Source organism: Nerophis lumbriciformis, linkage group LG37 (assembly GCF_033978685.3).
Source record: "Nerophis lumbriciformis linkage group LG37, RoL_Nlum_v2.1, whole genome shotgun sequence".
Lineage (NCBI taxonomy): Eukaryota > Metazoa > Chordata > Actinopteri > Syngnathiformes > Syngnathidae > Nerophis > Nerophis lumbriciformis.
Genome location: NC_084584.2, coordinates 19,391,231 through 19,419,048, shown reverse-complemented (window position 1 = coordinate 19,419,048; position 27,818 = coordinate 19,391,231). Strand labels below are relative to the sequence as shown.

The following is a 27,818-nucleotide window of genomic DNA, read 5'->3' as shown; positions in this document are numbered from 1 at the left end:
TTTGTTCATTTGGTAAAGTAAACGATGTGACATCATATAGCCCCACATCAGTTCAGACGAAAGCAGCCAATCACAGATGGCGTTGTTTAAGCGACACTGAAACAGCATCCAATCGAGAGCTTCTTTTGTCAGGCGGGGGCGGGACCACCGTTAACAGGTAGGCTTGGAGGGTGAACGACACCAGCGGTCTTATTCCACGACTCGACGTCCTGGATTATCGTAGTGAGATGTTATTACCCCAAAAAAGAAGTGAGCATTAAAATCAGGTTTTCAGTTGAGTTAAAACATGTCGATGTACTTTTATCATATGAGCAGTAAGCTGCTCGTGGACACGGTTGGCAAAATGAACGACAACATAACCTCAGGGGTTCTGGCTGCCTCAGTCATCACTCTGACTTTGGGTTACTTGTACAGCAAAGTACTTCGCAGACAAACTTGTCACAAAGATGTGGTAAGTATACCAAGCATATTGTATCGAAGATATTGTTCTGCAAGATGTGGTACTGTAAAAAACCTGCTTGAATGTTGGACAAAATGTATACTTGTATTTTTTTGTCTGCAGAAATATCCACCTTTCATTCCTTCCAGTGTGCCCTTCCTTGGCCATGCTATTGCTTTTGGGAAAAGTCCTATTGAGTTTTTGGAAAATGCTTATGAGAAAGTAAGTTCACGCTTTTTGTTAAAGAACTGTGTTTAGAAATGTGTCTATTATCTCTCTATGCAGTGTAATAAAAATAATATCCAAACTACGTATTACACAGTTACACCTGCTGTATACAGTATATAATGTTTATCATTCTGCATGTATTTATTAGTAATTAAAAACTTGACTGTCATTCATTGCACTTTTATTACAGTAATATAAATATTAGAACAATCTATACATGAATACTTTTATTGAATATATGATATTGCACATATTTTATATAAAAGATTATTACAATTTATTATGAATACATGTCATTTAACAACAAATATGTGATAAGTTAATTTTAATACAGAAAACATTGAACAATAAAATGATAATAATAATAATATTGTATTTAATTAGTTTGTATTTAATCATACATAACATTTACACATTCTGTGTAATATGTGATCAATTATTCCAATTATTTGATTATACAGAACAATATTCAAATGTATTATAAATACCTTTAAATCATTTTTGTTTACTTAACATAAATATTTAATCATTCTGAAAAATGTATTGCATATTAATGAAATATAATTTTATTTGTTAAATTTAATGATACTTTACAGTAGATTCGACTACGATTCAGCAGCTACGGTTTGGTTAAAAATCGATTATTGATGCATCTTTAATTTATGTATACTGTTGCAGTTTAAAAAAAAAAATTGTTTCATTAAATATATCACTCGCAACTTTAAAAAAACAATTAATTTGGAATAAGAAACAGTTCGATTAATTTTCACATTTATTAAACTAATTAAAATGTGTGTAAAACTGGAACATAAGTGCCCTGTAGTAAAGGAGCTGATTGGATCGCCTCAGTCAGCCAAATTTTAGTACTGTCTGCATTACTTTTTTTACGATAAATAAATCGATTGACGTTTACTAATGGTTTCTATAATCATCCATGTCAGAATTGCAATGCATCTAAAAATCGATTATTTCCCCCACCTCTACTTAACAGTTACACAAACAGTAGACTTGTACTGCCTATGATAATTTTATAGCATATATTTAACTAAACAGAAAATAAATATTAACATTTATTATAAATACACATAATTCCTAATTTTTAAATGTTGATATAATTATTACTGTATGTATAATCTCTTACTAATATATTATTTATTCAATATTTTCCCTAGTGGTTAGAGTGTCCGCCCTGAGATCGGTAGGTCGTGAGTTCAAATCCGAGTCATACCAAAGACTATAAAAATGGGACCCATTACCTCCCTGCTTGGCACTCAGCATCAAGTGGAATTAGGGGTTAAATGACCAAAAATTATTCCCGGGCAGGGCCACCGCTGCTGCTCACTGCTCCCCTCACCTCCCAGGGGGTGATCAAGAGTGATGGGTCAAATGCAGAGAATAATTTCACCACACCTGGTGTGTGTGTGTGTGACAGTCATGGGTACTTTGACTTTTTAAATGTATGATGCATACCAGTTGTGTGTTAAACCAACTTGGCCAATAAATAAATAAATGATAAATGGGTTATACTTGTATAGCGCTTTTCTACCTTCAAGGTACTCAAAGCGCTTTGACAGTATTTCCACATTCACCCATTCACACACTGATGGCGGGAGCTGCCATGCAAGGCGCTAACCAGCAGCTATCAGGAGCAAGGGGTGAAGTGTCTTGCCCAAGGACACAACGGACGTGACTAGGATGGTAGAAGGTGGGGATTGAACCCCGTAACCAGCAACCCTCCGATTGCTGGCACGGCCACTCTACCAACTTCGCCAATAAATTGGGTTCTGTATACTGTAAGCAAGGCAAGGCAATTGTATTTAAAGAGCACAATTAATACACAAGGCAATCCAAAGGCTTTACAGAAAATTTAAAGAAGGCAAAAATAAAATCTGAAAATACAATCATCTTAAAAACAATCTTAATTAAAAATCAATCAAATACTGTAGATAAAATACTTTCACTTTTCATATGCACAATCAATCAATCAATATGCACAATTGTTTTCAGCTTAAATTTGAACATTCTAGATTTTACTGTACTGTACTGTGTATATGATCCTTTTATTAAATATATTTCATTATACAGAAAACAAAAAATTAAATGTATTTGTAAACAGTACAGAACACAATTACAAAATAGTTAATGTATTTTCTGCCATCTATTTTTTTTTGCACTTAATGAAAAGTATACTACAAAACCAGTGAAGTTGGCACTTTGTGTAAATCGTAAATAAAAACAGAATACAATGATTTGCAAATCCTTTTCAACTTATATTCAATTGAATAGACTGCAAAGACAAGATATTTAATGTTTGAACTGAGAAACTTAATTTTTTTTTGCAAATAATCATTAACTTAGAATTTAATGGCAGCAACACATTGCAAAAGTTGTCACAGGGGCATTTTTACCACTGTGTTACATGGCCTTTCCTTTTAACAACACTCATTAAACGTTTGGGAACTGAGGAGACCAATTTTGAAGCTTTTCAGGTGGAATTATTTTCCATTCTTGCTTGATGTACAGCTTAAGTTGTTCAACAGTCTGGGGTCTCCGTTGTGGTATTTTAGGCTTCATAATGCGCCACACATTTTCAATGGGAGACAGGTCTGGACTAGTACCTGCACTCTTTTACTTAGAAGCCACGCTGTTGTAACACGTGCAGAATGTGGCTTAGCATTGTCTTGCTGAAATAAGCAGGGGGGTCCATGAAAAAGACGTTGCTTGGATGGCAACACATGTTGCTCTAAAACCTGTATGTACCTTTCAGCATTAATGGTACCTTCACACATGTGTTAGTTACCCATGTGTTGGGCACTAATACACCCCCATACCATCACAGATGCTGGCTTTTGAACTTTGCGCCTATAACAGTCCGTATCCTTTTTAGTCCAGAGGACACGACGTCCACAGTTTCCAAAAACTATTTGAAATGTAGACTCATCAGACCACAGAACACTTTTCCACTTTTTATCAGTCTATCTTAGATGAGCTCGGGCCCAGCGAAGCCGGCGGCGTTTCTGGGTGTTGTTGATAAATGGCTTTCGCTTTGCATAGCAGAGTTTTAACTTGCACTTACAGATGTAGTGACAAACTGTAGTTACTGAGAGTGGTTTTCTGAAGTGTTCCTGAGCCCATGTGGTGATATCCTTTACACACTGATGTAGCTTTTTGATGCAGTACCGCCTGAGCGATCGAAGGTCACGGCCTTGCCGCTTACGTGCAGTGATTTCTCCAGATTTTCTGAACCTTTCGATGTTACGGACCGTAGATGATGAAATCCCTAAATTCCTTATAGCTCATTGAGAAATGTTGTTTTTGCGCACGCATTTGCTCAAAAAGTGGTGACCCTCGCCCCATCCTTGTTTGTGAATGACTGAGCATTTCATATAAGCTGCTTTTATACCCAATCATGGCACCCACCTGTTTCCAATCAGCTTGTTCACCTGTGGGATGTTCCAAAAATGTGTTTGATGAGCATTCCTCAACTTTCTCGGTCTGTTTGCCACTTGTGCCAGCTTTTTTGAAACATGTTGCAGGCATCAAATTCCAAATGAGCTAATATTTGCAAAAAATAACAATGTTTCCCAGCTTGAACGTTAAGTATCTTGTCTTTGCAGTCTATTCAATTGAATATAGGTGGAAAATGATTTGCAAATCATTGTATTCTGTTTTTATTTACGATTTACACAACGTGCCAACTTCACTGGTTTTGGGTTTTGTATATAGTTTGTTTGCATTCATGCACATCATTCCTATTGAATGTGTTATGTTACAGCCCAAACAATTATTAGTAAACTGAAAAATTGCTTACAGTATGGCCCAGTATTTAGCTTCACCATGGTGGGCAAGACCTTCACGTACCTGTTGGGAAGCGACGCCGCCACGCTGCTTTTCAACAGCAAGAACGAGGACCTGAACGCCGAGGACGTTTACTCCCGACTGACCACTCCGGTGTTTGGCAAAGGCGTGGCCTATGATGTCCCCAACCCGGTAAACATGGCTGGTGTCCACACAAAAACACGACAAGTGTACAGCCGGGTCCAGTTTGGAGGAACCTTATGGATTTACAAAATGTGCTGCAGGTCTTTCTGGAACAAAAGAAGATGCTGAAGACGGGACTGAACATCGCACGCTTTAAGGAACACGTCAAGATCATCGAGGCGGAGACGGTGGAGTATTTTCAGAGATGGGGAGACAGCGGCGAGAAAAGTAAGATCCCCTAACTTGTCATTTATTATTATAGATTATTATTATTATACATATTATGTGTGTTTATGTGTTCACACTAGATCTTCAAATCTCATTATGGACCAAAAATACAACTTTATCTTGAATTTTGATGAAGTTACAAAAGTTTTGTCAAATGGTTGATGAAACTGCAAGTCACAAACATCACCACTATATGGAGCCACTGCACTCGGTTACAGAGCTGGGCAAATATTTTGACTCGGGGGCCACATTGAGAGAAAAAAATGTGACTGGGGGGGCCAATGTGTATGTGTGTATAAATTATATATACACATTTAGCTGTATAAATCTGCTGTACAGTATGTGTGTTTATGTCCCTTTTTTTCAGGAACTTTAATAAAAAAATCAACAATGTCCTATAGAATTCTAAAAAAGTTATGACAGACCACCTCAAAAAAACCAGAATGGAATTTTACAGTTTTTTCCTGATTGGGTCACCCAAAATGTACCTTAAAATAAATAGAGGGGGATTTACAATATTAACTATGAACAATAAAACACTTAATATTAACAACATATGAACATCGCTCTTCGTTTACTTCTCAGACCAGCTCCTCGATAGACATCTTTTACAGTCAAGTAAAACACAACAAAAATGTAACAAACAGCAAAATATGAATGCAAAGGGTAATAAACACCTACAATATCATATATTATCACTTTTATGCAGAAATCTTATGTAAAAATTTGCTTCCGCATCTGTTCCTGACATGCGTTTCGGGCTGGCTGCTCTGAAAACAATAATAACTATGAACAATAAAACACTGAATATTAACATATTTTACTTCTCAGACTAGCTCATCGGTAGACATCTTTTACAATCCAGCAAAACACAACAAAATGTAACAAACAGCAAAATATGAAAGCAAAGGGTAAAAAACACCTACAATATGATAGATATATTATCACTTTTATGCAGAAATGTGTTGTAAAAATTTGCTTCGACATTTGTTCCTTACACATGCGTTTCGGGCTGGTTGCTCTGAAAACAAACCCCGCCCACTCTGCTTTGTTCCTCGTCTGAGCTGCTGTGACGTAGATTACTGTAATAATTCTTAAAAGCGCAGATTTCAACCATTGAAATACTTTCTATAGTTCAAGACTTACGGTAATTTAAAAATAGCACTGCACATCATAACGGCGGCAGTTTTGATGTTAAAGGTCCAAAAAAATTATGGAGAACGTCCGCCGGGCCAGATTGAAAAACTTTATGGGCCGCATGTGGCCTGGGGGCCGTATTTTGACCATGTCTGGTCTATTAAAATATCACATTCTAATATTTTGGATTTGGTAAAAGATTAAAAAAAAGGTAGATCGAAAGAAATCCAGGTAGTTCAAAAAAATGGTTTTAAATTTTCAATTTGTTCATTTTCTTTTTTTACCTTTTAACCTCTTATCTACAGCCAGTCAGTTTACTCCACTGTCGTATTTTTTGTTTTTAGATCGTTTTTCTGAGGGGTTTCCAGTCAAAAATTTTGAATGTAAATGTGAATTATTCTTGTCAGACCTCTTTGAAGCGTTGTCTGAGCTCATCATCCTGACGGCCAGCAGCTGCCTCCACGGCAAGGAGATCCGTGCCATGCTGGACGAGCACGTGGCCCAGTTGTACGCAGACCTGGACGGAGGCTTCAGCCACGCTGCTTGGCTGCTGCCCGGATGGCTGCCTCTGCCCAGCTTCAGGTGGGACTGTAGGGGTTTCCCAGTAAAAAAAACATCTTGTGTCTTTGGAAAGAGGAGTCTGCTGTTCCAAGAAAGTTTGAGTTTGTCAGTTGCAGGGCTGTACATTTATTCGAATTAGACGACAAAAATGTTTATTTCTAGTGAAGGAACGAAATGTGCCGAGGCTTCGAGGCGTGTGTCGAGTAATGGAAGGGGAGATTCCACCACTCAAACTGCCCGAGCTCTATTGAAAATGTGGGCTTTTGAGAGTTGTGGTCAGTTCGGAATCTGGATAGAGAATAAAAATGCCAATAGAATCAAAGAATGACAGCAAACTTAATCCAAACCGGTTTCTGCTTTGTTAGAATACTGAATGGCTAACTTGTGTTGGTCCTACCAGCAAACCTTTCGCTGCAAACACCTTTAATGCCACATGACGTGGATATGATTCTCGGCAATGTCAGTTCTCAAATGTGTTTATCACTGTTAACCTTACGTTTAATATAGGAACGCATTCTGTATTTATTATGTTTTTAACCAGCCACCAGAAATCAATAGCTGGGTGATGGAGATGTTTTGTCTAGCAAAAAAAAGAATCGCTTAAAACCAAAATAAAAAAAATGAACTAAATCTCCTCTGTTCTGTACATCATTGTCCAACTTACATTATATTGTCATCTTACTCTTTATGCCATTTCCTCAAGGTGACAGTAAACATCATAGAACCTGCCATATCATATGATTCTACGATATTGGCAAAATACAAACACAATACAGTATATAACACATACAACCTATATTATTATACTTTGTTAGTTTACCCAGCAAAACCATTTGGTCAAACTTTTGTTGTGATTCATTGTCAATTCCAAGAGCCACAACAGACAACAATTTAATGCGTCACACAATTTGTGGTTAAGATACAGCTGTTTGTAATCAAGCATTGAAGTTTCGAGTAATTCTCGAACCAATTGGCCATCAGTACTTACAGTATTTCCTTCAGGTGTGCAGTAAGCAAATGTGCACGCAGTATTCTACAATATTTGTCAAAGGCACAACAAAGTCAGAAAAACCCTCAGTTCTGCCAAATAAGCCACATTTATCCACACCTGGCACCACAGTAGCAATCAGCCCACATGCTCTTAAAGTGACAGTGCCACTTTCAAAACAATGACATTATTTTCAGCCAACTATCTTCAAATGAACTTAAATTAAATGCTGAATACATAGTTATGGGATTGTTACATTAATATTGTTAAATTTAAAGTGGGAGTCTAGTCCATTGGGAAACCCAACAGAGGGCGGTGGGGTATCTTCTCATCCAGTTAGCTACACAGAGATGTCTAAGGCTGTGCATGGAAGAGTGTTCCAAAGAGTGGTTGATTTTGGGTCTTAATTCAGGTCAGCTAACACCTCTTCCAGACTGGTACCTCTCCAGAAATGAACTGTGGCCACCGGGTGTCCTCTCCAGGTAGGAGATGAGGGACAGCAGAAAAGCGGCAGATCAACTAGTCTAAAACGGGGTCTATTAAAAGGCTTGAGCAAGGGTATCTTAAAGTTTTTAACGAACCGCGGCACATTCTAAAAATGATTATGTATTTTTGGATTACATTTTTTTTAGATTTGGAGTAAATAAATACACCAAACACATAATTTTTGATTGACATTTAAAAAAAAGTTTTAATCATATAATTTCCTTTAAGTATAAAATTATCTGAATATAAAAATTACACAGAGAACAAAAAAAAAAATTTTTGATTTAGAAAAAAAATCCATCCGCTTGTCTCCCTCGGGGTCGTGGGAGTGCTGAAGCCTGTATTTCCTAATTTTATAATTTATTTAGTTTGAGCTGAAAATAATCTGAATATTAAAAAAGTTACTTAATTACCAGATATGGAAAAACTATATTTTCTTTATTTTTATACAAACAGCAGTTTTTGAAAGTTAAAGGGGCTGTTTGCAACATTTACACAGATGCCGAGAGGACACCAACTTTCCAATGTATTCTACACAGTATATCTTTTCCTTCCAAAATATGTTAATATTCAGTGTTTTATTGTTCATAGTTATTATTGTAAATCCCACTTTCTTTATTTTAATGTACATTTTGGGTGTCCCATTCAGTAAAAAACTGTAAAATTCCATTCCGTTTTTTTGAGGTGGTCCGTCATAACTTTTTTAGAATTCTACCAGACATTGTGACTTTTGGTATTACTGTTCCTGAAAAAAAAAAAAGGGACCCAAACACACATACTGTTCAGCAGATTTTTACAGCTAAATGTGTATAATTAATTTTTACACACATACACATTATTTGCACAGCTCTGAGCTAGACGGTGGTGTTCTTGTTATATTGTTTGCTATGAACAATTTTACTGTGAGGACCAATATATCTAATCTAATCTAAAATTACTATTAAAAAAAAGCAGAATTAAAATTGTTTTTAAATTGACTGAAGGCAAAAACAATGAATATTAAAACGCTGGATAAAATTAGTTTTCAAAATGAAATGACGTTTTCCCGCTGCTACAAAATGTGTTTTCTCTCATTAGGAGGCGTGACAAAGCTCACCAAGAGATCAAGAACATTTTCTTCAAGGTGATCCAGAAGCGACGAAGCTCCGGCGAGAAAATGGACGACATCCTTCAGACGCTCGTCGACGCCACCTACAAGTAAATTAGTCAAACTGTAAAAGTCATCCAATTTACCTTTTTCTTTCATTGAAAGCTGCTTGATGAAGTAGAATGTGACACCTCCATGTAGGGACGGACGTCCGCTGTCTGACGACGAGATCTCAGGTATGCTGATCGGCCTCCTGCTGGCGGGTCAGCACACGTCCTCCACCACCAGTGCCTGGATGGGCTTCTTCCTGGCCCGGGATCAAGTCCTGCAGGAGCGCTGTTATGCCGAGCAGCAGACTGTGTGCGGGGAAACCCTGCCCCCTCTCGACTTGGACCAGGTAACACACAGAATCCAAGGAAACGATTAAGATGAGACACTAAACACTAATTCATGTGGTGCTCAGCTGAAGGATCTCGGCCTGTTAGAGCGTTGTTTGAAGGAGACGTTAAGGCTCCGCCCACCCATCATGACCATGATGAGGATGGCTCGCTCTGCTCAGGTAAGAAGTCACACATTTCCTAATGTCACATGACCTCTCTCATATAGCTGCCACCAATAACAATAACTCATACAAAAATTACTGAATAATTGGATATGCGTATTTGTCGTTCTCTTGTGGATTCCTGGGGAATGACAGGAGAAAAGAGATATATGAATAAAATCATGTCCGAGCATGTACCGTATTTTCCGGACCATAGGGCGCACCGGATTATAAGGCGCACTGCTGATGAATGGTCTATTTTCGATCTTTTTTCATATATAAGGCGCGCCGCATTAAATGAGTCACTTCCTTGTGGTCTACATAACATGTAATGGTGGTTCTTTGGTCAACATGTTGCATAGATGATGTTTTACAGATCATCTTCAAGCCGCTTTCTGACCGTCACTTCAGGATGCGCCGTTTTGTGGGCGGTCTTATTTAAGTGGATCACCTTCGGCAGCGTCTTCTCCCCGTCATCTTTGTTGTGTAGCGTGTAAGGACATTCAGACTTTACTTAAATCAATAACGGAAACGTGTCCCGTGAAAAACCGTCCGACCGGAACTCTAATTAAACTAAAGTTCCTTGGGTTTATAATGTAAACTCACTACACCAGTATGGTGTAGCGCTTTCATGGCAGATATAAGTAGGAACTTTAGACTACTTTATATTAGAAATGGCAACAGTGGAGGATGAATGTCCCATAACAAGAAGATAGAGGAAAAAAAAGAAGCTCATCGACTACGGTGTCAGCATGGACTACAAAGGCGGACGTGCGCAATTTTTCAGGACTTATGCAGATCCCAACAACAGATCAGCAGGTACCAGAAAGTAAGAAAAGTTGCTTTTGCCTAATATTGCGAAACAAAACGGCAGATAATGTCTTACCTTATACACACACCATAATAATACTCGTATGTTGAAGCACAGTACGTCTGACTACGGTAGCCGTAATGCGCCAACAATCCATCAATTGGTGCGACTTCATAGATTACCAAAGTTGTACTAAAACATTTTGATAGATTTCTGAGCGCCGTGTGTAATGTTCTATATTTTCAATGGAACATATAACATTTTGGTGTTGTTTACTTGAGTCATATTGCAGTCTACATATATCTCTTATGTGTGACTGCCATCTACTGGTCACACTTATCATTTCACCATGTACCAAATAAAATAGCTTCGAGGTCGGTAAGTAAAACCAGAATTATTCCGTACATTAGGCGCACCGGGTTATAAGGCGCACTGGGAAAAAAAGGATTTTAAGTGCGCCCTATAGTCCGCAGAATACGGTATCTAATTTGTTTCCCTTTTACACAGAAAACACAAAACATGAGTTGTCTGTATTTTGGATACAAACACAAAAACAATCTTGAGGATGTGGTTCAGTTTGGAGATTAATCAATCAATTGCTTTATTGTCATTGTCATAATAACACTCAAGTCGTACATGTCAACGAGATTTTGTTTGAGCTTTGTCTAGCGGCATAGAAACTGCATTGATGTGCAGGTTGACCATAGTTTACAGTTTAGCATTGTCAAGAAGATCAAGAGGTGGTGGGGCTGGGAACAGTCAGTTGTCTGAAGGGTGTTACGTCGATGTTTCAGCAATGCAATGTCCAGGGCACAATTATTTAGCAGTCTCACAGCCTGGGGATACAGACAGTGAGACATTCTGATGGTCCTGGCGCAAATCGATCTATACCTCCTTCCGGAGAGTAGCAGGTTGAAGAGGCCATGTGCTGGGTGGTGTCTGTCCTTCAGGATGTTGTGTACTCGCTTTAGGCAGCGAGCTGTGTACATGGCACTCATCTATGGGAGTATTGCCCTTGTCATTTTTCCCCGCCGCTTTAACCACTCACTGGAGGGCCTGTTGGTTTGCTTTAGTGCAGCAAGTAAACCACACTAAAAAAACGTAAATTAGGACATTGCTGATGGCACAATTGTAAAAGTTTACCATTGATTTTTTGCGGAATGTTTGGGCATTTTAGTTTCCTGAGAAAGAAAAGACGTTGGGCCTTTCCGACTGTAAAAGCAGTGTTATTGTCCAGTTTGGATATTAAAGCAAGGAATTATTAATTTTTTTCATTAGAAAGTACATTATTAAGGTAGTTCCAACATAAAAAAATATTTAAACAAACAATGTTTACTGATTAAAAATATTAACAATAATTATATTAACTGGCAGAAATGAGTACTTGAAAGTAAAAAAAAATAAAAATCGCAAAACTTAACCTTTATAACATTTTTTTGTCCACTTGAGACATCAACAACAATAATAAACATTAAAATAAAACAAACTATGTAAGTATTTGTTACAGTTGATTAAACTGTATGTTAGAAAGCATATCACTGTACAATAGTTGAGTAATTAGTAAAGCATATTTACCTCTTCGCCTGTGGAAACTTAGTGAATGATCATACAGCCTATAAAAAAACCCACTTTTCTCGTTGCCGTAGAGACTTTGTAAATGACCATACTGGATATAAAATAAAATAAAATGTCTATTTGTCGCCGTCCTGTGGAGACTTAGTGATTGAAGATACGACATATAATAAGGAAAAAACAATCCTGTGGAGACTTTGTGAAAGACAGTACAGTATTGCTTGGATTTACATGACGATTAAATATGCGCGGTGGTCCAGTCAACGTCTCTTCTCAATGAGGTGCCATTTTGCCTTTCTCAAAGAAAAATACTCTACGATTGCGTTGTTTTTGGCAGTACAAACCGTTCAAATCGCGAAAAGGATAAACGTTTCTTCAGAGTTCCTCGAGTGGTAATCAAGAAGAACGGAAAGTGCAAGATTTTACGAAAAGCGACGAGCAAAGTAGCACACACTCCAGTCCGAGGGATCAGAGCTGAAGAATGCATGAGTTTGCAGTGATCACTTTGTTTAAGGTTTGTTTGATATTCCTTCAATGTTTAGTATTTCCCATTTAAGTATTATTTTGATATTAGATAAAGTCCCCTCAAATAAATGTCTTGCCCACTCAAATCAAAATGTTTGAAGTTTAGAAAGCACACAAAATGTAAATATTACATGTTGACAAAATTAACCCCCGATTGAATCACAATTGAAATGTGGGTGGTTGATGAGTCCTTTGTGTGCTTGTGGATTGCTATGCTCTCTAAGGTCATTCAGGAATGCAGCTGTCTGTGGTTTCTTAATTAATTTATTGTTTTTGTTTTTTTTACATGTTGGGAGAAAAAAAAGCATTTGATGTTTGCTAGAAAATTTATGTCATTTAAATGTGTCTAAAAAAATCAATAGACAAATGTTAAAAAAACAAAGCAAAACAAAAAAAGACTGAAAGTTGTCAGAAACAAAATCCAATCATATTTAATTTTGTCTTGTAAATGGGTAGGACAAGTTCGGAATATATCCAATCCATCCATCCATCCATTTTCTACCGCTTGTCCCTCCCGGGGTCGCAGTTCTTTAATAATGTACAATATGAGAGGGTGGCAGTTAGCGACAAAGGTGGGCCAATTGGCTGCTTTTTATTGTGAGATGAGGAAGCTGAATTTCTCACTGGCGGTGCCAAAACAAAAAAGTTAATGATGTAATGTGTTCTACATCGTAATGTCAACACCTGGGAGAAAGTGAAGAGGGCACATTTTATTTTTGACGCTATATGATGCCATTAGCAGGCGAGCCATTGATGGTGACATCTATGTAAGTTAAATCTGTATTTGCTGCTTCAGGTGTTCTGTCCAAATGAGCTGTTTTGTTGAAAAGAGCTATCAGTCACTCTTCCCGTTTAAACGCTAAAGAAAACAAATGTGTAGGCTACCATTATTTGCATCAACGTCAACTTCCTCACACTGCAAGTGTCTGCATGCTTACTGGTCAGAGAACACAATGAAATACATAGCATTTAAAAGAACAGGGGGGACTGTTGACTCCCTTTAGTTGGTACAGTAAAACAACTTGGAAAAAAAATGAAAGGGGGGGGGTGTATATTGCAGCTCGGAAGAGTTAGGGCTGCATGGGATTCTGGGTATTTGTTCTGTTGTGTTACGGTGCTGATGTTCTCCCGAAATGTGTTTGTCATTCTTGTTTGGTGTGGATTCACAGTGTGGCGCATATTTCTAACAGTGTTAAAGTTGTTTATACGGCCACCCTCAGTGTAACCTGTATCGCTGTTAATCAAGTATGCGTTGCATTCACGTGTGTGTGCGCACATATCTTGTGACTGGGCCGGCACGTTGTTAGAATGGATGAAAAGCGGATGTGACGACAGCTCGTAGAGGACGTTAAAGGCAGTGCCTTTAAGGCACACCCAAAGACTGTGGTCTTGGACTACGAGATATAATGACTAATGAACACCTTTGTTCGATAATGAAGGTTGCCTGAGCTCAAAGCCTGAGCCCCGACATTAATGAACTAGTATCCAAGAAAAGATGGCAGGTATCTGGCTTGGGCACATCAGATTAGATCAGTGTGTTGCAAACTGAGCAGTTTAAAGTCCTGAATGGTTGGTTTATTCATTGTTATTTTATTTTCAAATGTATTAGCCTGTGGAAAAAGTTAATGTTGATATTTACCTCAGAAGGCTGCAAATAGAAATGAGGCATTCAATTTTTATTTAAATTGTATTTGATATGTCATTGATATTTTTTAATTATTATTATTATTTGAAACTCGATTTTGCATGTCACTATAAAGTTATATAAGCCTTGCTTGTTCAATATTCAACGCAAAACTTGTTTGGGTCCCTATTAAAAGGTTAATTTGTTCAACCTTGGCCCGAAGCTTTGTTCAGTTTTAAATTTTGGCCCATTCTGTATTTGAGTTTGACACCCCTGTAGTAGACGCAAAGTTAAATCATGAAATGCAACCTTACCCGAGCAAAAAACCATGCTTGATTTATCCGGGATTTGTCCACGCATGATTTATCTTGATACCAATTTCCTTGACCCAGCCACACATAAAGAAGTTGCAGACCTCCATGCTTTCCCAAGTTTCCATCCGTTTTGTCATGTAGAATGATGTCTGAGGCACCAGATTGTTCGATATGTCTGGGAACTCCGACGTAAAATCCTTTTATATTACTCGACAAACCTTTTTTTGATAGAGTATAGGGATCTATTCCATTGCATTGTTAGATTTTTTGCAGGAAGATCTAGACCACTTGCGTACTCGGTTTTCTATGCAGGAGTCATTTTGGCTTGGTGGCCCACCACGTTGTTTACTTCTGTTCAAAAGTCAGTAAGAAAAACTTGTCTCCTTGTCGCCCTCTTCTGGAGACATAGTAAATGATGTTAAAGTAAATAAAGAAAAAACAACTTGTGTATGTCTTTTGGATTAAAAAGTCTTAACTCTTATGTTCCAGACTACATCCGGCTACACCATCCCACAGGGCCACCAGGTGTGCGTCTCCCCGACAGTCAACCAACGCCTGGAGGACACCTGGCAGCAGAGGATGGAGTTCAACCCCGATCGCTATCTCCATGACAACCCTGCTGCTGGGGAGAAATTTGCTTATGTGCCCTTTGGTGCAGGTGACAACAACTGAACATAAATATTCATACACCATACATACTATGACTGACTTCTTGAAACTGTCCAGGACGTCATCGGTGCATCGGGGAGAACTTCGCCTACGTTCAGATCAAAACAATCTGGTCCACTTTGCTGCGCTTGTTCCACTTTGAGCTGGTGGACGGATACTTCCCCACCATCAACTACACCACCATGATCCACACGCCGCACAAGCCTATCATCACATACAAGAGGAGGAAACCGTCAGACCAAAAAAGAATGCAGACACCGGATGCGTCCCCAATGTCCAAACAAGCTGATTGATTATATGCTGCATTACATAAAACTGGGAAATTTCAGACTTCCTTTTGGAAAAAATCCCAAGTCAAGATATGATTAGTTTGACATGTTATGCATGGAAATCCTTTTTTCCCCCAGTTTTAATGAATGCAGCATACGTGTGTAAAGGAATAGAATGGTTATGAGTGATGGGTAAATGAGCGTTTGGCACACTCACTAGCCGTATTGACCCTGCCCTGATACTGTGTTGCTGTTTCATAATCACTAAATTTGACCTGCAAATGTAGTTAATATAGTCGTCCCATGTTTAGCACGATCAATTGGTTGTAGGCCTGACCGTGGTCAATGAATCTCTGCAAAGTAGGATTGTTGATAACAAATCAATATTTTCATAAAGTGTTTACGGCCTTCTGTCATACATATAAAACTTAATTTAACACTTAATTTGGGCCAGAAATATGTTGAGTATTCTATAAAAATAAATAACAATTCTAAAATGTAGTGAAGCTACAATATTTGAAGTGCGATGTGGGTGACTGAAGTAGTTATGGGTAAATAACGACGCAGTGTGTGACACACACACACAGACTGTATTGACATTGCAATGATACTGTGTCGGTGTTTCATAATCTGCTGCTTAAAAGTCACGTTTGACCTCCAAAATAAATATTTTGTCTTACTTTTCAATGCATAAATTGCAGAAAGGAATATGGATGTCAAATGTGGCATGCCAAAGGAGCGCTTCCTGATGGTCAAAAGACAGCAGCTGTATCATCACGTTTTATATTCTTTAAGTAACAGACTACTACCGTATTACTCCTTGCGTTTCAATAGGCATCGATGCTTCCGTATTGTTCCACCCCTCGGGAATGATTACGCTGCATTGCATAAACCTGGGAAATTTCACTTATTTGACAAGAAAAAGTAAGTCAAGATTAGAAAAGGCATTTCATTTATGTTGCATCTTGTTTACCAAAACGTATGTCCTAGTTTCCCTGAATGCAGCATGGAAGTATTTAAAGGCACATACATTAAAAAAATGCCATGGCACGCTATTACCATCTTGTGGAAGAGCGTTTAATTGTTTTGTATGTTCCTGGCATCGATAAGACATGCACCTGGGGATAGATAGGTTAGGTGAAGAAAACTGGGACAATTCAGAAAAATCTAAACATTCAGTCACCATCTGAGAGGGTTTTCTGTAAAAGGACAAAACACAGGTTAGTAGATTGTAAGTGGTGATTTGTCCCACTGTTCTTGAATGCAGCATGAAAACGAGCAATAGTATTCGGTATCATGTTAATCCTGAGTTTTGACGCTGCAATGATCGTTCTGTAAAACAAGTAAAAAATATTTTCAAATCATTTCCCAGCCATGTTTTTTGTTGATTTTCCGTCCCCAGTGTTCTTGAATATCGCATGAAATTACTTAAATTCAGGGTTTTTAAAAAATCCAAAAAATGTTTTCACATTTTGTAAAACAAATGTTTTGCCAAAAATACCATCAAATATTCCTTTCCTTTATTTAAATTTGTGACAAAATACCAAGAAAATTGTCTAGAAAAATACGTTGTCTACAAATGTCTTGAGGCCCTTTCAACAAAGCAAGTGTAGAGTAGAAGAATTCAGAAGGCTTCTTGCAACAACAAAAAAACACCCAAACATTCCAAAAAAAGAAACATAAATTAATCTGAAGTTTTTTTTAAATTAGCATGAAACAAATGTACACAATTGTAGTTCATCCATGGGGGGGAGAGACGGACATCTCATTCAAGTAGCGGCGACAAAGACTATAAACGCAGCAGCGTGTCGCACAATTCTTAAAAAAAAAACAGAAAGAAAACACGTTTTGGTCCGTGTGTGAAGACGCCAGTTTGCATCAGGATGATAGAAAAAAATTCAGCAGGAAGAAAAAGGCAACTTTTTTTTCAAGTTTTCAGCTTCTTCTTATCTTCTCAAGCCAAAGTGCAGTGGAGCATATGATGAAGAGGAAGAAGAACCACCTGGAGAGGAAAATGTACGACATACATGCTTTACATATTTAATACAGAGTACACTTATTTTCTAATAGTGCTGGTACAATGTTGCAACAAACGATGGCACATTTAAGTAATTATTAAAAAAAAATATTATTTTATTTTGCCCTTGTATGGCAAACTCAGCTGTCAAGTCAGTGGGCGGGTCCTAACAGCTGATTGGTTACCCACTGCTTATAAGATATACCCGTTAGAATTGTTATGCTATGTTACAGAAACAAGCAAAGCACAATTGCTGTTGTGAGAAAAATGTTTGTTGCAACATTGTACCAGCACTATTAGAAAATAAGCATCAACATTAATGAAATCATGAAATAATACAGCAATAATTAATTAAATCGTGAAATAATTAAATCAATATGTATATTTTATTCATCAAATTAATCAATGGCACATTTAGGTATTTGATTTAAATTATAATTAAGTAATTATTTAAATATACATTTATTAATTAAAAATGTGTATGGATGGCATATACATTTTTGTTACTGAGCCATGGATCTGTTAGATTTTAGACCTATCAAGTCTGCCTAGCAACAAGAGACCAGGAAAAATAATCCATGCAATTGTGTTGATGTTGTTTCTGCACCTGCTAGGTAGATAATGTTTCCCCCTGGGATTAATAATCTCTTTATTTATCTATCTATCTATCCATGTATTAGAAGGTGTAAATACAATTTAAAAAATATATGAAAAAAACTATAATTTTCATTGTGTGTTTTAGATTAATTTCCTTATTTCTTTGTTGAAATGTGTGGCAGTGGATCAGTTATTATTTTGAGCCCTATGAATTCTGCCTGGCAACAGAAGTAGGCCTTTTGCTGACTTTGTTCCTGTGCCTGCTCGATTATCAATACCTATATTTATTATGTTTTTTTTAAACCTGTCCTGTCCAGCCAGATGGGAAAGTCTGCTGTACAGATTTACTTTACAAAAAAAAAAATCTATATTGTTATGTATTCATCATAATAAATGAATGACTATAATAAGGAGAGTAAAACCTGATGTACCGCTGCCCAGCCTCCTCTGTAGAGCGTCAAGTCTGGAGATGTAGTCCGTAAGCGCCCGGTCGGGGTCGTAGCTCTGCAGGTGGGAGCAGGTGAGCCCTCCTGGATCTCCGGCCGTGTGAATCCTTGAAATGTGTTTTTTGTTAACATTACGAAAGCTTTTGATATTTTTTACAAACTACCTGTACTGTGTGGAAGACATGGCCGATCTGGGGGATTCACGCCCACTACTGCGCTCTCTGCTGGACACTCCTGCCCTGTCTCTGCGCGTGTCCACACCAGGATGGAGATACTGCGCATCTCTGGCCTCACAACCTGCAAATAACACGTGAAAAACCAGCATAATTTTGAAAACGTTGAAGAGGACATGTGTTTTATTTACCAATCAGCTGTCCTCTCTCATTTTTAGAAGCCGCGTTGCTCATCCCGGTCGCTTTGTGCCAGCGCTTCACCAGGAAACGCATTCTGAAAAACAACGCCAAGTCAGCAAAACAACATTAACAAACGTTTTTGTGCCTGCGCCTACCTGGAGAGGGCGATAGAGACGCGCACAGCGGAGCGGAAGCGCATGAGACCCCTCCTGCGCTGGCTGAAGGACTCCATGCTGGACAGCGAGGGCCGGCCGCCCATCCTCGCGAGGAGGGCGAGTGTGGCTTCCTCGCAGTCCTGGAAGCCGCCCAGCAGTAAGAGCAGGTACTTCTTCTGGTAGATGAGAGCCTTGCGGAAGCTTTCCGACCTCAGATACTTGCCATACATCCTCTGGAAAACAATTTGTACTCATCAGACCTAACTTAATTTTTCCGCTTCAATAATGATTTGTTAAAGATAAAGTTAAAGTACCAATGATTGTCACACACACACTAGGTTCCCGCAGCGCTTTGTTGTTAAGGCGGCTGCCTTAACAACAAAGAGCCACCGCCTAAACTAAAGTCTTAACAAGCTGCTCCGCTTAGTTCTGCATCTGCCTCTGTCAGTATGTCTCTGCAGCACCCAGCATTGTCCCACCCACAGAACCATCTGGTTGGTTACACGCAGAGCGGTAACAGCCAATCAGCAGTGCGTATTCAGAGCGCATGTAGTCAGTGCTCAGGCAGGCAGAGAGGAGAGACCGTGGGTTGAGCAAAAAGGTGTTTAGCGGGTGAGCATAATGCAGCGGACTCTCCCCAAATTATAAAAAACACTTCCAAGTCAACTACTAGTAACATCACTATGTTACGTTGATGTTCTAGAAGCATAAGCGGCAGCTCAGCTCGCTCGCAGTCCTTGAGGTGAAGGCTAATTAGCTTTTAGCGTAACGTTAGCTAATTTTGCGGTGTGTGCGTGCGTGCGTGTGCGCGTGTGTGTGTTACGGACAGCAAAGCGCTGTCTGTCTGAGAGAAAGACAAGCATTATTGACCGACAGTTAACAACTAAGTTATTTCTCTCTACCTTTTTCTGTGTTGATTGAGCTGTGTTGAAGCAACAAAAAAGGACATTATGTTAAATGAAGAGTTTTTGTCTCTGATAGTTGATATGATAATGTAACTGCATCATAAAGCCTACATGAACTCCATGGTGTTCAGGGATGAATAGTCTCTCCTATTGCTATTGTACTATTTTTTTCAGCTATAGTTACATTCATCATTAGTAATGTAGCAGCCTAGTTTTGAATTGCAGGGTCCCTGCTATCACATGTTGATAAAAATATAACATTTACATAATAAAAATCAGATACAGGCTTCCCAAATGCTGTAATAAATTAAGCATGATGAGTTGAACATATGTCAGCATGTGGCCCCACTTTTAACTCTTTTTTTCAAACACTTATTGCAAACGCTTACTTACAGTAAGTCATTAATTTGACTTTGTAAGTCATTATTTTGACATAGTAAGCCATTATTTTGTCATTATTTTGACTTAGTATATCACTAAGTCATAATAATGAGATACATAGTATCTCAGGTAACTAGGACTGTTTTGTTTTTACTTTACGGAAAAAATATCAAAGATATATATCGTATATCGCCATTCAGCAAATGGAGCGGAAAACACAACCAAAAGTTGTAGGCTTCTTCACGCGACGAAGCCGGCCTACTTCACCGCAGTCTGTAGTCTATTGCCCCCCAGGCTGTGGTGGCAGCGACGAGGTGGAGACGTGATTGCGACAGGCTGAGTTACACCGATCCTTACACCCACCCACCCCCTTCCCCAGGCCCCTCCCCCTGGAGAGTCACCACCTTAACTAACAAATTTTCTGGGGGATACACTGGATATTATTGTGCAATATGCTGTAAGCTTCTTCTTATTCTCTATCGTCTTGTTGTGGAGCACTCTTCCTCCGGTGTTGCCATTTTTCTAGTGTAAAACAGTTGTATCTTACATCTGTCAGTAGACTCACTATGGAAGTGCTGAAAATTAGCGCTACAACAAAGATGACGGGGAGAAGACTCCGTCAAAGTGGAGGTATGTGAATAAGACCGCCCACAAAACGGCACAATCTAAAGAGACTGTCAGAAAGCGCCTTGAAGATGGTCCATAAAACATAATCTATGCAACATTTTGACCAAAAAACACCATTACATGTTATGTAGACCACAAGGAAGTGTTTTAATGTAGAAAAAAAACAACACAATATGACCTCTTTAATGCGCTTTATAATCCATTGTGCCTTTTGTATGAAAACAGACCTGAATAGACCCGCTCATGGACAGTGCGCCCTATGGTCGGAAAAGTACGCTAGCTAGATTAAAAAATTTTAATACATGAACACACAGAAGTACCAAAAATTGGTACTGGTATTGACTCCCTGTTACCAGTAATTGGTATCGAATCGATTCAAATGTGAAACGTTGCAGATGTATGTGAAATAGGGATGTGATGGCAAATATTTAATTTACCGTATTTTCCAGACTAAAAGGCGCACTTAAAATCTTTTTATTTGGTACATTGTGTAATGATAAGTGTGACCAGTAGATGGCAGTCACACATAAGAGATACAAGACTGCAATATGACTCAAGTAAACAACACAAACATTTTTAATGTTCCATTGAAAATATAGAACATTACACACAGCGCTCCAAAATCTACCAAAATGTTTTAAGTACGACTTTGGTAAGCTATGAAGCCGCACTGCTTGATGGATTGTACTGCGCTTCAACATACGAGTATTATTATGGTGTGTGTGTATAAGGTAAGACACTATCTAGCGTTTTGTTTCGCAATATGCAAAAGCAACTTTTCTTAACTTTTGGTACCTGCTGATGTGTATTTGGGATCTGCATAAGTCCTGAAAAATTGCGCGCGTTCGCCTTTGTAGTCCGTGCCGACCATATTGTCGATAAGCTTCTTCTTTTTCTCTATCTTCTTGTTATGGGACATTCATCCTCCGCTGTTGCCATTTCTAATATAAAGTAGTGTAAAGTTCCATGACTGCGCTAAAACATACCAGTATAGAGAGTTTACATTATTCACCCAAAGAACTTTAGTTATTAGAGAGTTCCGGTCAGACGTTTTTTCACGGGACACATATCCGGCGGATAAGGAGATGCTGCTCCGTTATTGATTTAAGTAAAGTCTGAATGTCATTAAAACCGTTAGTTCCATCTTTTGACAATTCTTCCACTCCCGTCCTTGCACGCTACACCGCTACAACAAAGATGACGGGGAGAAGACGCTGCCGAAGGTGAGCCACGTAAATAAGACCGTCCACAAAACTGTGCATCCTAAAGCGACTTTTAGAAAGATGATCTGAAGATGATCTGTATAACATAATGTATGCAACATTTTGACCAAAGAACCACCATTACATGTTATGTATATTACAAGTAAGTGTTTTCAATTTAGAAAAAAATTATAATATGACTCCTTTAATCCACTCTATAATTTGGTGCGCTTTATATATGAAAAAAGATCAAAAATAGACCATTCATCGGCAGTGCGCCTTATAATCCGTATTTTCCCTATGATCCGGAAAATACGGTATTTGATTTGTTCTTACCTTTAGAGCTGCGCTGTCAGCCTCAGGTCCGCTTATCTCCCGCAGGATGTCAGTCCTCATCTCTCCCCTGAGTCGGGCCACTTGAGCATTGGCCTGATGCAAATCTTTCTCCAACTGAAGCTTCTCTCCAGTCCAAACTCCCCTCTCCTGTGCGAAAAGCAGCATGTCTGCAGAGTCCATGTTAGACACTTCCCTCCTCCCGGTGGACTGCAAGAGGACAGAATACAATAACATTGTAATTATGCCTTGAATTATTGTTCACCTTGGATGTGAAACCAGAATAAACAACAAGAGTTTCACGATAGGGTTTCAACAATTCATCAATTAATTTGATTAGAAATAAGTTATATTGTTGCTGCAAGACTGCTTCAATGTGTGTGTGGCAGGAACATCAGCATGCCCAGAAATGGCTGAAAGAAAACAAACACCAACATGGAAAAAAACTAAAAGGCCCAAAGAAGACGAGAGAGAGGTTTTGCAATCATTAAAAAGTGAAAAAGACAAACATCTTGGTGAAACAGAGCTGGTTCATAACAAATGTTTTATTCCAACACATGTGAGGACATGTTAGCTTCTACAGTTTGTATGTTAATTGAGTTGTTTGTCTGAAAAACTCTTCCAATTAATACAGTTTTCCAATGTTTATGTGTTTGTTAAAGGAGACCTTTTATGATTTTAATCTACATTTAAAGCACTTCCTTGTGTAGATACTATGTATTGGAGCTCCTCCCGCTCTTGCTGAAAGCTTTACATATATGTCCAAATACGTACGTCCATCTCGTTGTGACATCACAACGCATCCAGACTGCAAAACCCCACAAACAGAGGCATCCAAAAGTGCGTGCAAGCTCACAGCAATATTCACAAACCTTATGATTTGACGGAATTTTTTTAACACGAAATGTATAATTTAGAAAAGACCAAATTCATTATATGTCCCTTTTACTCTTTTAGGGTCTTTTTGTTAAGTTTCTTTATTCTCTATCTGTTTAGGCTACATTGTTTTTATTTTACTTTGAGGCTATAAAGTGAGTTTTATTCGATTATTCAAACAAATTAATCAATAGATTACTCGCTTACTAAAATAATCGATAGCTGCATTTCTATTCAACAATCGTGTACTCACAGTATTGCCGGCGTGCTGATAGCAGCGTATCTCCTCCTCCAATCGGAGCGTGCGGTTTCTCAGGTCGTTCTTCTCCTCGGTCAGGCGGCTGACGAAACCCGTCAGCTCGGCGTTCTGTCTGAGGAGACGCTCTGTCAAGGAGGAGCTGCTGGAGGCTCCTGCCAGCAGGGCGGAGCTCTGATGGCAGCACAGGAAGCAGTTAAAAAAAAAAAAAAAGAGTTGTGACATCGATGGCTGGGTGGGAAAAAGCAGTAATGCTGACCTCAGGCACGGAGGGAAGACCTGGAGATTGCTGGAGCGTCGTGATGACCTCACTAACACTGGACTGCAGCAGGCACAGCTCATCAGCAGAGACTTCAGCAGACGAGCTGTTCAAGGAAGAAAGACTTTACTACAGAGCTGGAAATGGTGACTACTCCTTTAAATAAGCTACCTTCCCGCTGCTTTGGTCGCCATGTTGCGTAACTTCGAGGACACAAGGTGGAGTTTCCCCAGGATGGTGTCCACAGTGCGCCAAGGACCGTGATGGAGTCCCCCACCGGTTACCTCCGAAAGAGGAGGCTGCTGGACGCCTCTTTTAGGAGCCAAGCTCCCCTCCAGTCTGTTCCTCTCCTCCTCCAGGGTCCTCCTCCGCTCCACCTCCCTCTCCAACTGCTCCCGCGTACCCAAGAGTTGCGCTTCCAGATTCTCCAGACGGACCTGAGCCTCCAGTAAAGTCTGCTGGTTTCCTCTGGACTTGTGGCCCACCAGCGTCAGCTCCTCTTGTTTTCTCACGCCCTCCAGTTTGTGAGCCTCCACTTTGCTGAGGAGATGCACCACCTAGAGGACAAGAAAAGTGGCTTGATAAATACCATTATCATTGCTAAAATGGTCAAATCCTAAAGAAAGCACAGTGGTACCTCAACATTCAAATGTGGAATTTGACACATTTTGGCTTATGGCAGTAAAGTGTGTTAAAAATGTAACCTTTTATGTTTTATTATGGCAACTGTTTGACCCTGAAACAGATTAAATCTTCATATTTGGACTTAAATAAAATTTTTGTGAAAAAGATATACAGCGTTTAAACACTGTTTTGTTTTAACTTACAGTATTAACAGACAAGTGGTTGATTTCTTCTTCCATGTGCATGACAGTAAAGTTTGTTAAAATGACATTTGTGTGTGTTATGATGGCCATAGTTTGACTGTGGAAATTATTATATTGTCAAATTTGGAATTCAAGCTAAACTTCAGTGGTTGACATATTTTTACACTTCCATGACAATAAAGTGTATGTTTTAGGGTGGCCAGAGTTTGACCCTAAAACTAATTAATTAATAACATTTGGAATTAACTAACATTTTCTCATCAAATGCGGAATAAACTAACATTTTCGGTAAGACAAAAAACCCTCACAAAAACTTACAATAAGAGTGTTTAAAAGCGTGTTAAAAATAAACATAAAAATGTCATTTTTAGGTTTTGTTACGTTTCATCAAACATATATTAACGTTGTTGCCCTAAGGTAAACTGGGTATAACACATGGCACACGGACAAAACTTACTATAACAATCTACAAGGTTAATGTAGGTTGCTTCTCTTTCTCCCCCTCCATTTTTCTGCATTCTTTCGTATCTCAAGTTATCATTACGTATATGTATTGTTGATAATAAAGGTAAAGTATTGGTATTGTTCATTATCAATAGCGCTATTTCTATTGGTATTTGAATTGCTCCATTTGTAGTGTAATAATGCTCATTGTCATTTCTGTATTATTTTCGCTAACTGCTTATTTGCTATTACTTTTACCATCTTATTTGCACATGTCGTATTTGCTGATGTTGCTCTATTGTTGTTGTTGTTTGCTGTTGTTGTTTTTGTCTCTCTGTCTAATCCCCCTCTTGTCCCCACAATTTCCCCCTCTGTCTTCTTTTTTTTCTCTTTCTATCCCCTCCTGCTCTAAATGATAATATAAATACATTTAATAAAGTCAAATACAAATACGGCAACAAGAGAAGTATCCTACATTTCTCTTTTGTAAAGTAAATCTGAACAGCCGACATGGGCATCTACATCAACTATATGATTTGCCTGAGAAGCTGGACAGGACAATAAAAAAATAAAAAAATAAAAAAAATGTGGTTTTGTGATTGCCAGTTTTTAAAATGAAACATATTAATACATCAAATTTAGAATTACAGTACACTAACATTTTCAGATTAGAATTAAAGTATTTAAATGTTTTAATGTATAAATATAACAGTGGTTGGCATTTTTTTTTACGTTTGCCTGACAGTTAAGGATGCTAAAACATCACTAAATAGCCTTTTAATGTTTTGTGACACTGGATGAATTAGGTTTCAATTACTTCCTATAGGAAACATTGTATGCCCAGAAAGATCTCAGAAAGGATCAACCTTGGAGCTAAAACAAAATTGCACGTTAAAGTGAAAAACACCCACCTGTGCATGTTTGTCATCTAGATCCTTCTGCAGCCTTTCCAGAAGGTTCTCCTCTTCATTTACTTGATCGTCGACGGTGGAGACTCCACCCACGCGCAGCTCCTTCTCTCGTTGCAAAGCAGAGCTCATCTCCTGGGCCTGGCTTCGCGCTGTTTCCAGCTGAACCTGGAGCTCCTGGAGGTGTCTGTGGAGGCTCAGCTTCTCCCTCTCAGCCTGCTGGCAGAGCTGAGAGGAGGCCTGGCGCTCCTGTTCCAATGTGGAAGTCAGCTGTGTGATGTGGATCTTTTGTTCCTCCAAATCAAGCTTCAAGTCCTTTGAGGGCCACACAAGAAGGCGTGTTATAATGTTGTCAGCTCTTGTCCTGCGCTAGACAGCAGATACAAACCTCCACTTCTTCTCGTGTGCTCTCCTCGCTTCTCCCAATTCGGCATTGCTCCTTCTCCACAGCCCACTGAAGTTCACGACCTCTCTTTTTCTCCTCCAACAGCTGGTCATTCAGTACATCCACTTCTGCAGCCTTCTGTGATACCTCAGCCCTGTATGCAAAGTTAACATGTCAGCATTATTGTCATAACTTGTATTATTCTAGATCATCATTTTTAACCTGAGTGTGTCCAGCTCTCTGAGGTGCTTGTGCTGTGCCTTAAGCGTGGTCTCCAGCTCCAGTTTAGTCTGCAACAGCTCGCTCTCCATCGCTCCATCAGCATCTCTTCCGCCTCGCTGCTCTTTCACGCTGTGCTCACCAGCCAATAACACGACAGGCCTGGCATCTGAGGAGCAAAAATATAACGGGAAGTAAATCAAAGGACATTTTTACGCTCTGTAGAAATAATGACAGGGATATTTTAAGGAGACTTGCCTTGATGGAGATCCTGCAGTTGACCTCGGAGATGATGAATCTCAGACCTGAGACTGGCTCTGTCTGCAGTGAGGAGGGAACCTATCGCTTCACTGTGCTGAGCATCCTGGACACAGGTCAAAAAGAAAGACACTGGATGAGTGAAATGTTAAGAGATAAGAAACGTCACATTGTATTCATCTCATTTTATTTCTATGAATCATGTGACGTGCATGATGATTACATTAGTAAACTAGTAAATTACAATGAAAATTATTAGGCGTGTTATCAGATATTGTTATCAGCTTGCATCTATCCATCCATCCATCCATCTTCTTCCGCTTATCCGAGGTCGGGTCGCGGGGGCAGCAGCCTAAGCAGGGAAGCCCAGACTTCCCTCTCCCCAGCCACTTCGTCCAGCTCCTCCCGGGGGATCCAGAGGCGTTCCCAGGCCAGCCGGGAGACATAGTCTTCCCAACGTGACCTGGGTCTTCCCCGTGGCCTCCTACCGGTCGGACGTGCCCTAAACACCTCCCTAGGGAGGCGCTCGGGTGGCATCCTGACCAGATGCCCGAACCACCTCATCTGGCTCCTCTCGATGTGGAGGAGCAGCGGCTTTACTTTGAGCTCCCCCCGGATGACAGAGCTTCTCACCCTATCTCTAAGGGAGAGCCCCGCCACCCGGCGGAGGAAACTCATTTCAGTCGCTTGTACCCGTGATCTTGTCCTTTCGGTCATAACCCAAAGCTCGTGACCATAGGTGAGGATGGGAACGTAGATCGACCGGTAAATTGAGAGCTTTGCCTTCCGGCTCAGCTCCTTCTTCACCACAATGGATCGATACAGCGTCCGCATTACTGAAGACGCTGCACCGATCCGCCTGTCGATCTCACGATCCACTTTTCCCTCACTCGTGAACAAGACTCCGAGG

The 27,818-nt window shown here is 39.3% G+C and overlaps 2 protein-coding genes across 7 annotated transcripts in view; one reads left to right on the top strand and one right to left on the bottom strand.

Moving 5' to 3' along the window:
- The first annotated feature begins 124 nt into the window (after positions 1-124).
- cyp51 (cytochrome P450, family 51) lies at positions 125-16,824 on the top strand. Its single transcript, XM_061931419.1, has 10 exons — positions 125-451; positions 563-661; positions 4,481-4,657; positions 4,750-4,876; positions 6,421-6,595; positions 9,126-9,245; positions 9,337-9,532; positions 9,599-9,694; positions 15,012-15,180; positions 15,249-16,824. Exons 1-10 carry the CDS (start codon positions 287-289, stop codon positions 15,482-15,484), a joined length of 1,560 nt encoding a protein of 519 aa, XP_061787403.1. The 5' UTR covers positions 125-286; the 3' UTR covers positions 15,485-16,824.
- A 134-nt stretch (positions 16,825-16,958) lies between these two features.
- The window catches only part of akap9 (A kinase (PRKA) anchor protein 9), a 116,850-nt gene continuing 105,990 nt past the window's right edge, over positions 16,959-27,818 (bottom strand). For 5 of the 6 annotated variants that reach the window (XM_061931410.1, XM_061931407.1, XM_061931408.1 and 2 more), the window contains 13 exons: positions 26,909-27,014; positions 26,654-26,819; positions 26,435-26,585; positions 26,050-26,361; positions 24,039-24,424; positions 23,868-23,973; positions 23,606-23,782; positions 22,480-22,686; positions 19,029-19,261; positions 18,885-18,967; positions 18,685-18,817; positions 18,497-18,627; positions 16,959-17,462 (listed from right to left, as the gene is read on the bottom strand). In XM_061931410.1, the coding sequence (XP_061787394.1) occupies positions 17,407-17,462; positions 18,497-18,627; positions 18,685-18,817; positions 18,885-18,967; positions 19,029-19,261; positions 22,480-22,686; positions 23,606-23,782; positions 23,868-23,973; positions 24,039-24,424; positions 26,050-26,361; positions 26,435-26,585; positions 26,654-26,819; positions 26,909-27,014 (2,247 nt within the window). In that variant the 3' untranslated portion in view covers positions 16,959-17,406. The remainder of the gene's footprint in view (positions 17,463-18,496; positions 18,628-18,684; positions 18,818-18,884; positions 18,968-19,028; positions 19,262-22,479; positions 22,687-23,605; positions 23,783-23,867; positions 23,974-24,038; positions 24,425-26,049; positions 26,362-26,434; positions 26,586-26,653; positions 26,820-26,908; positions 27,015-27,818) is intronic. The other variant, XM_061931409.1, reaches the window with a different exon arrangement.

Bases quoted from the DNA above. Each gene is read 5' to 3' on its own strand.
- cyp51 (XM_061931419.1), top strand. From the start codon at position 287: ATGTCGATGTACTTTTATCATATGAGCAGTAAGCTGCTCGTGGACACG. The intron at 662-4,480 runs GTAAGTTCACGC...AATTGCTTACAG, and splicing joins TGGAAAATGCTTATGAGAAA to TATGGCCCAGTATTTAGCTT. The intron at 4,658-4,749 runs GTAAACATGGCT...AATGTGCTGCAG, and splicing joins CCTATGATGTCCCCAACCCG to GTCTTTCTGGAACAAAAGAA.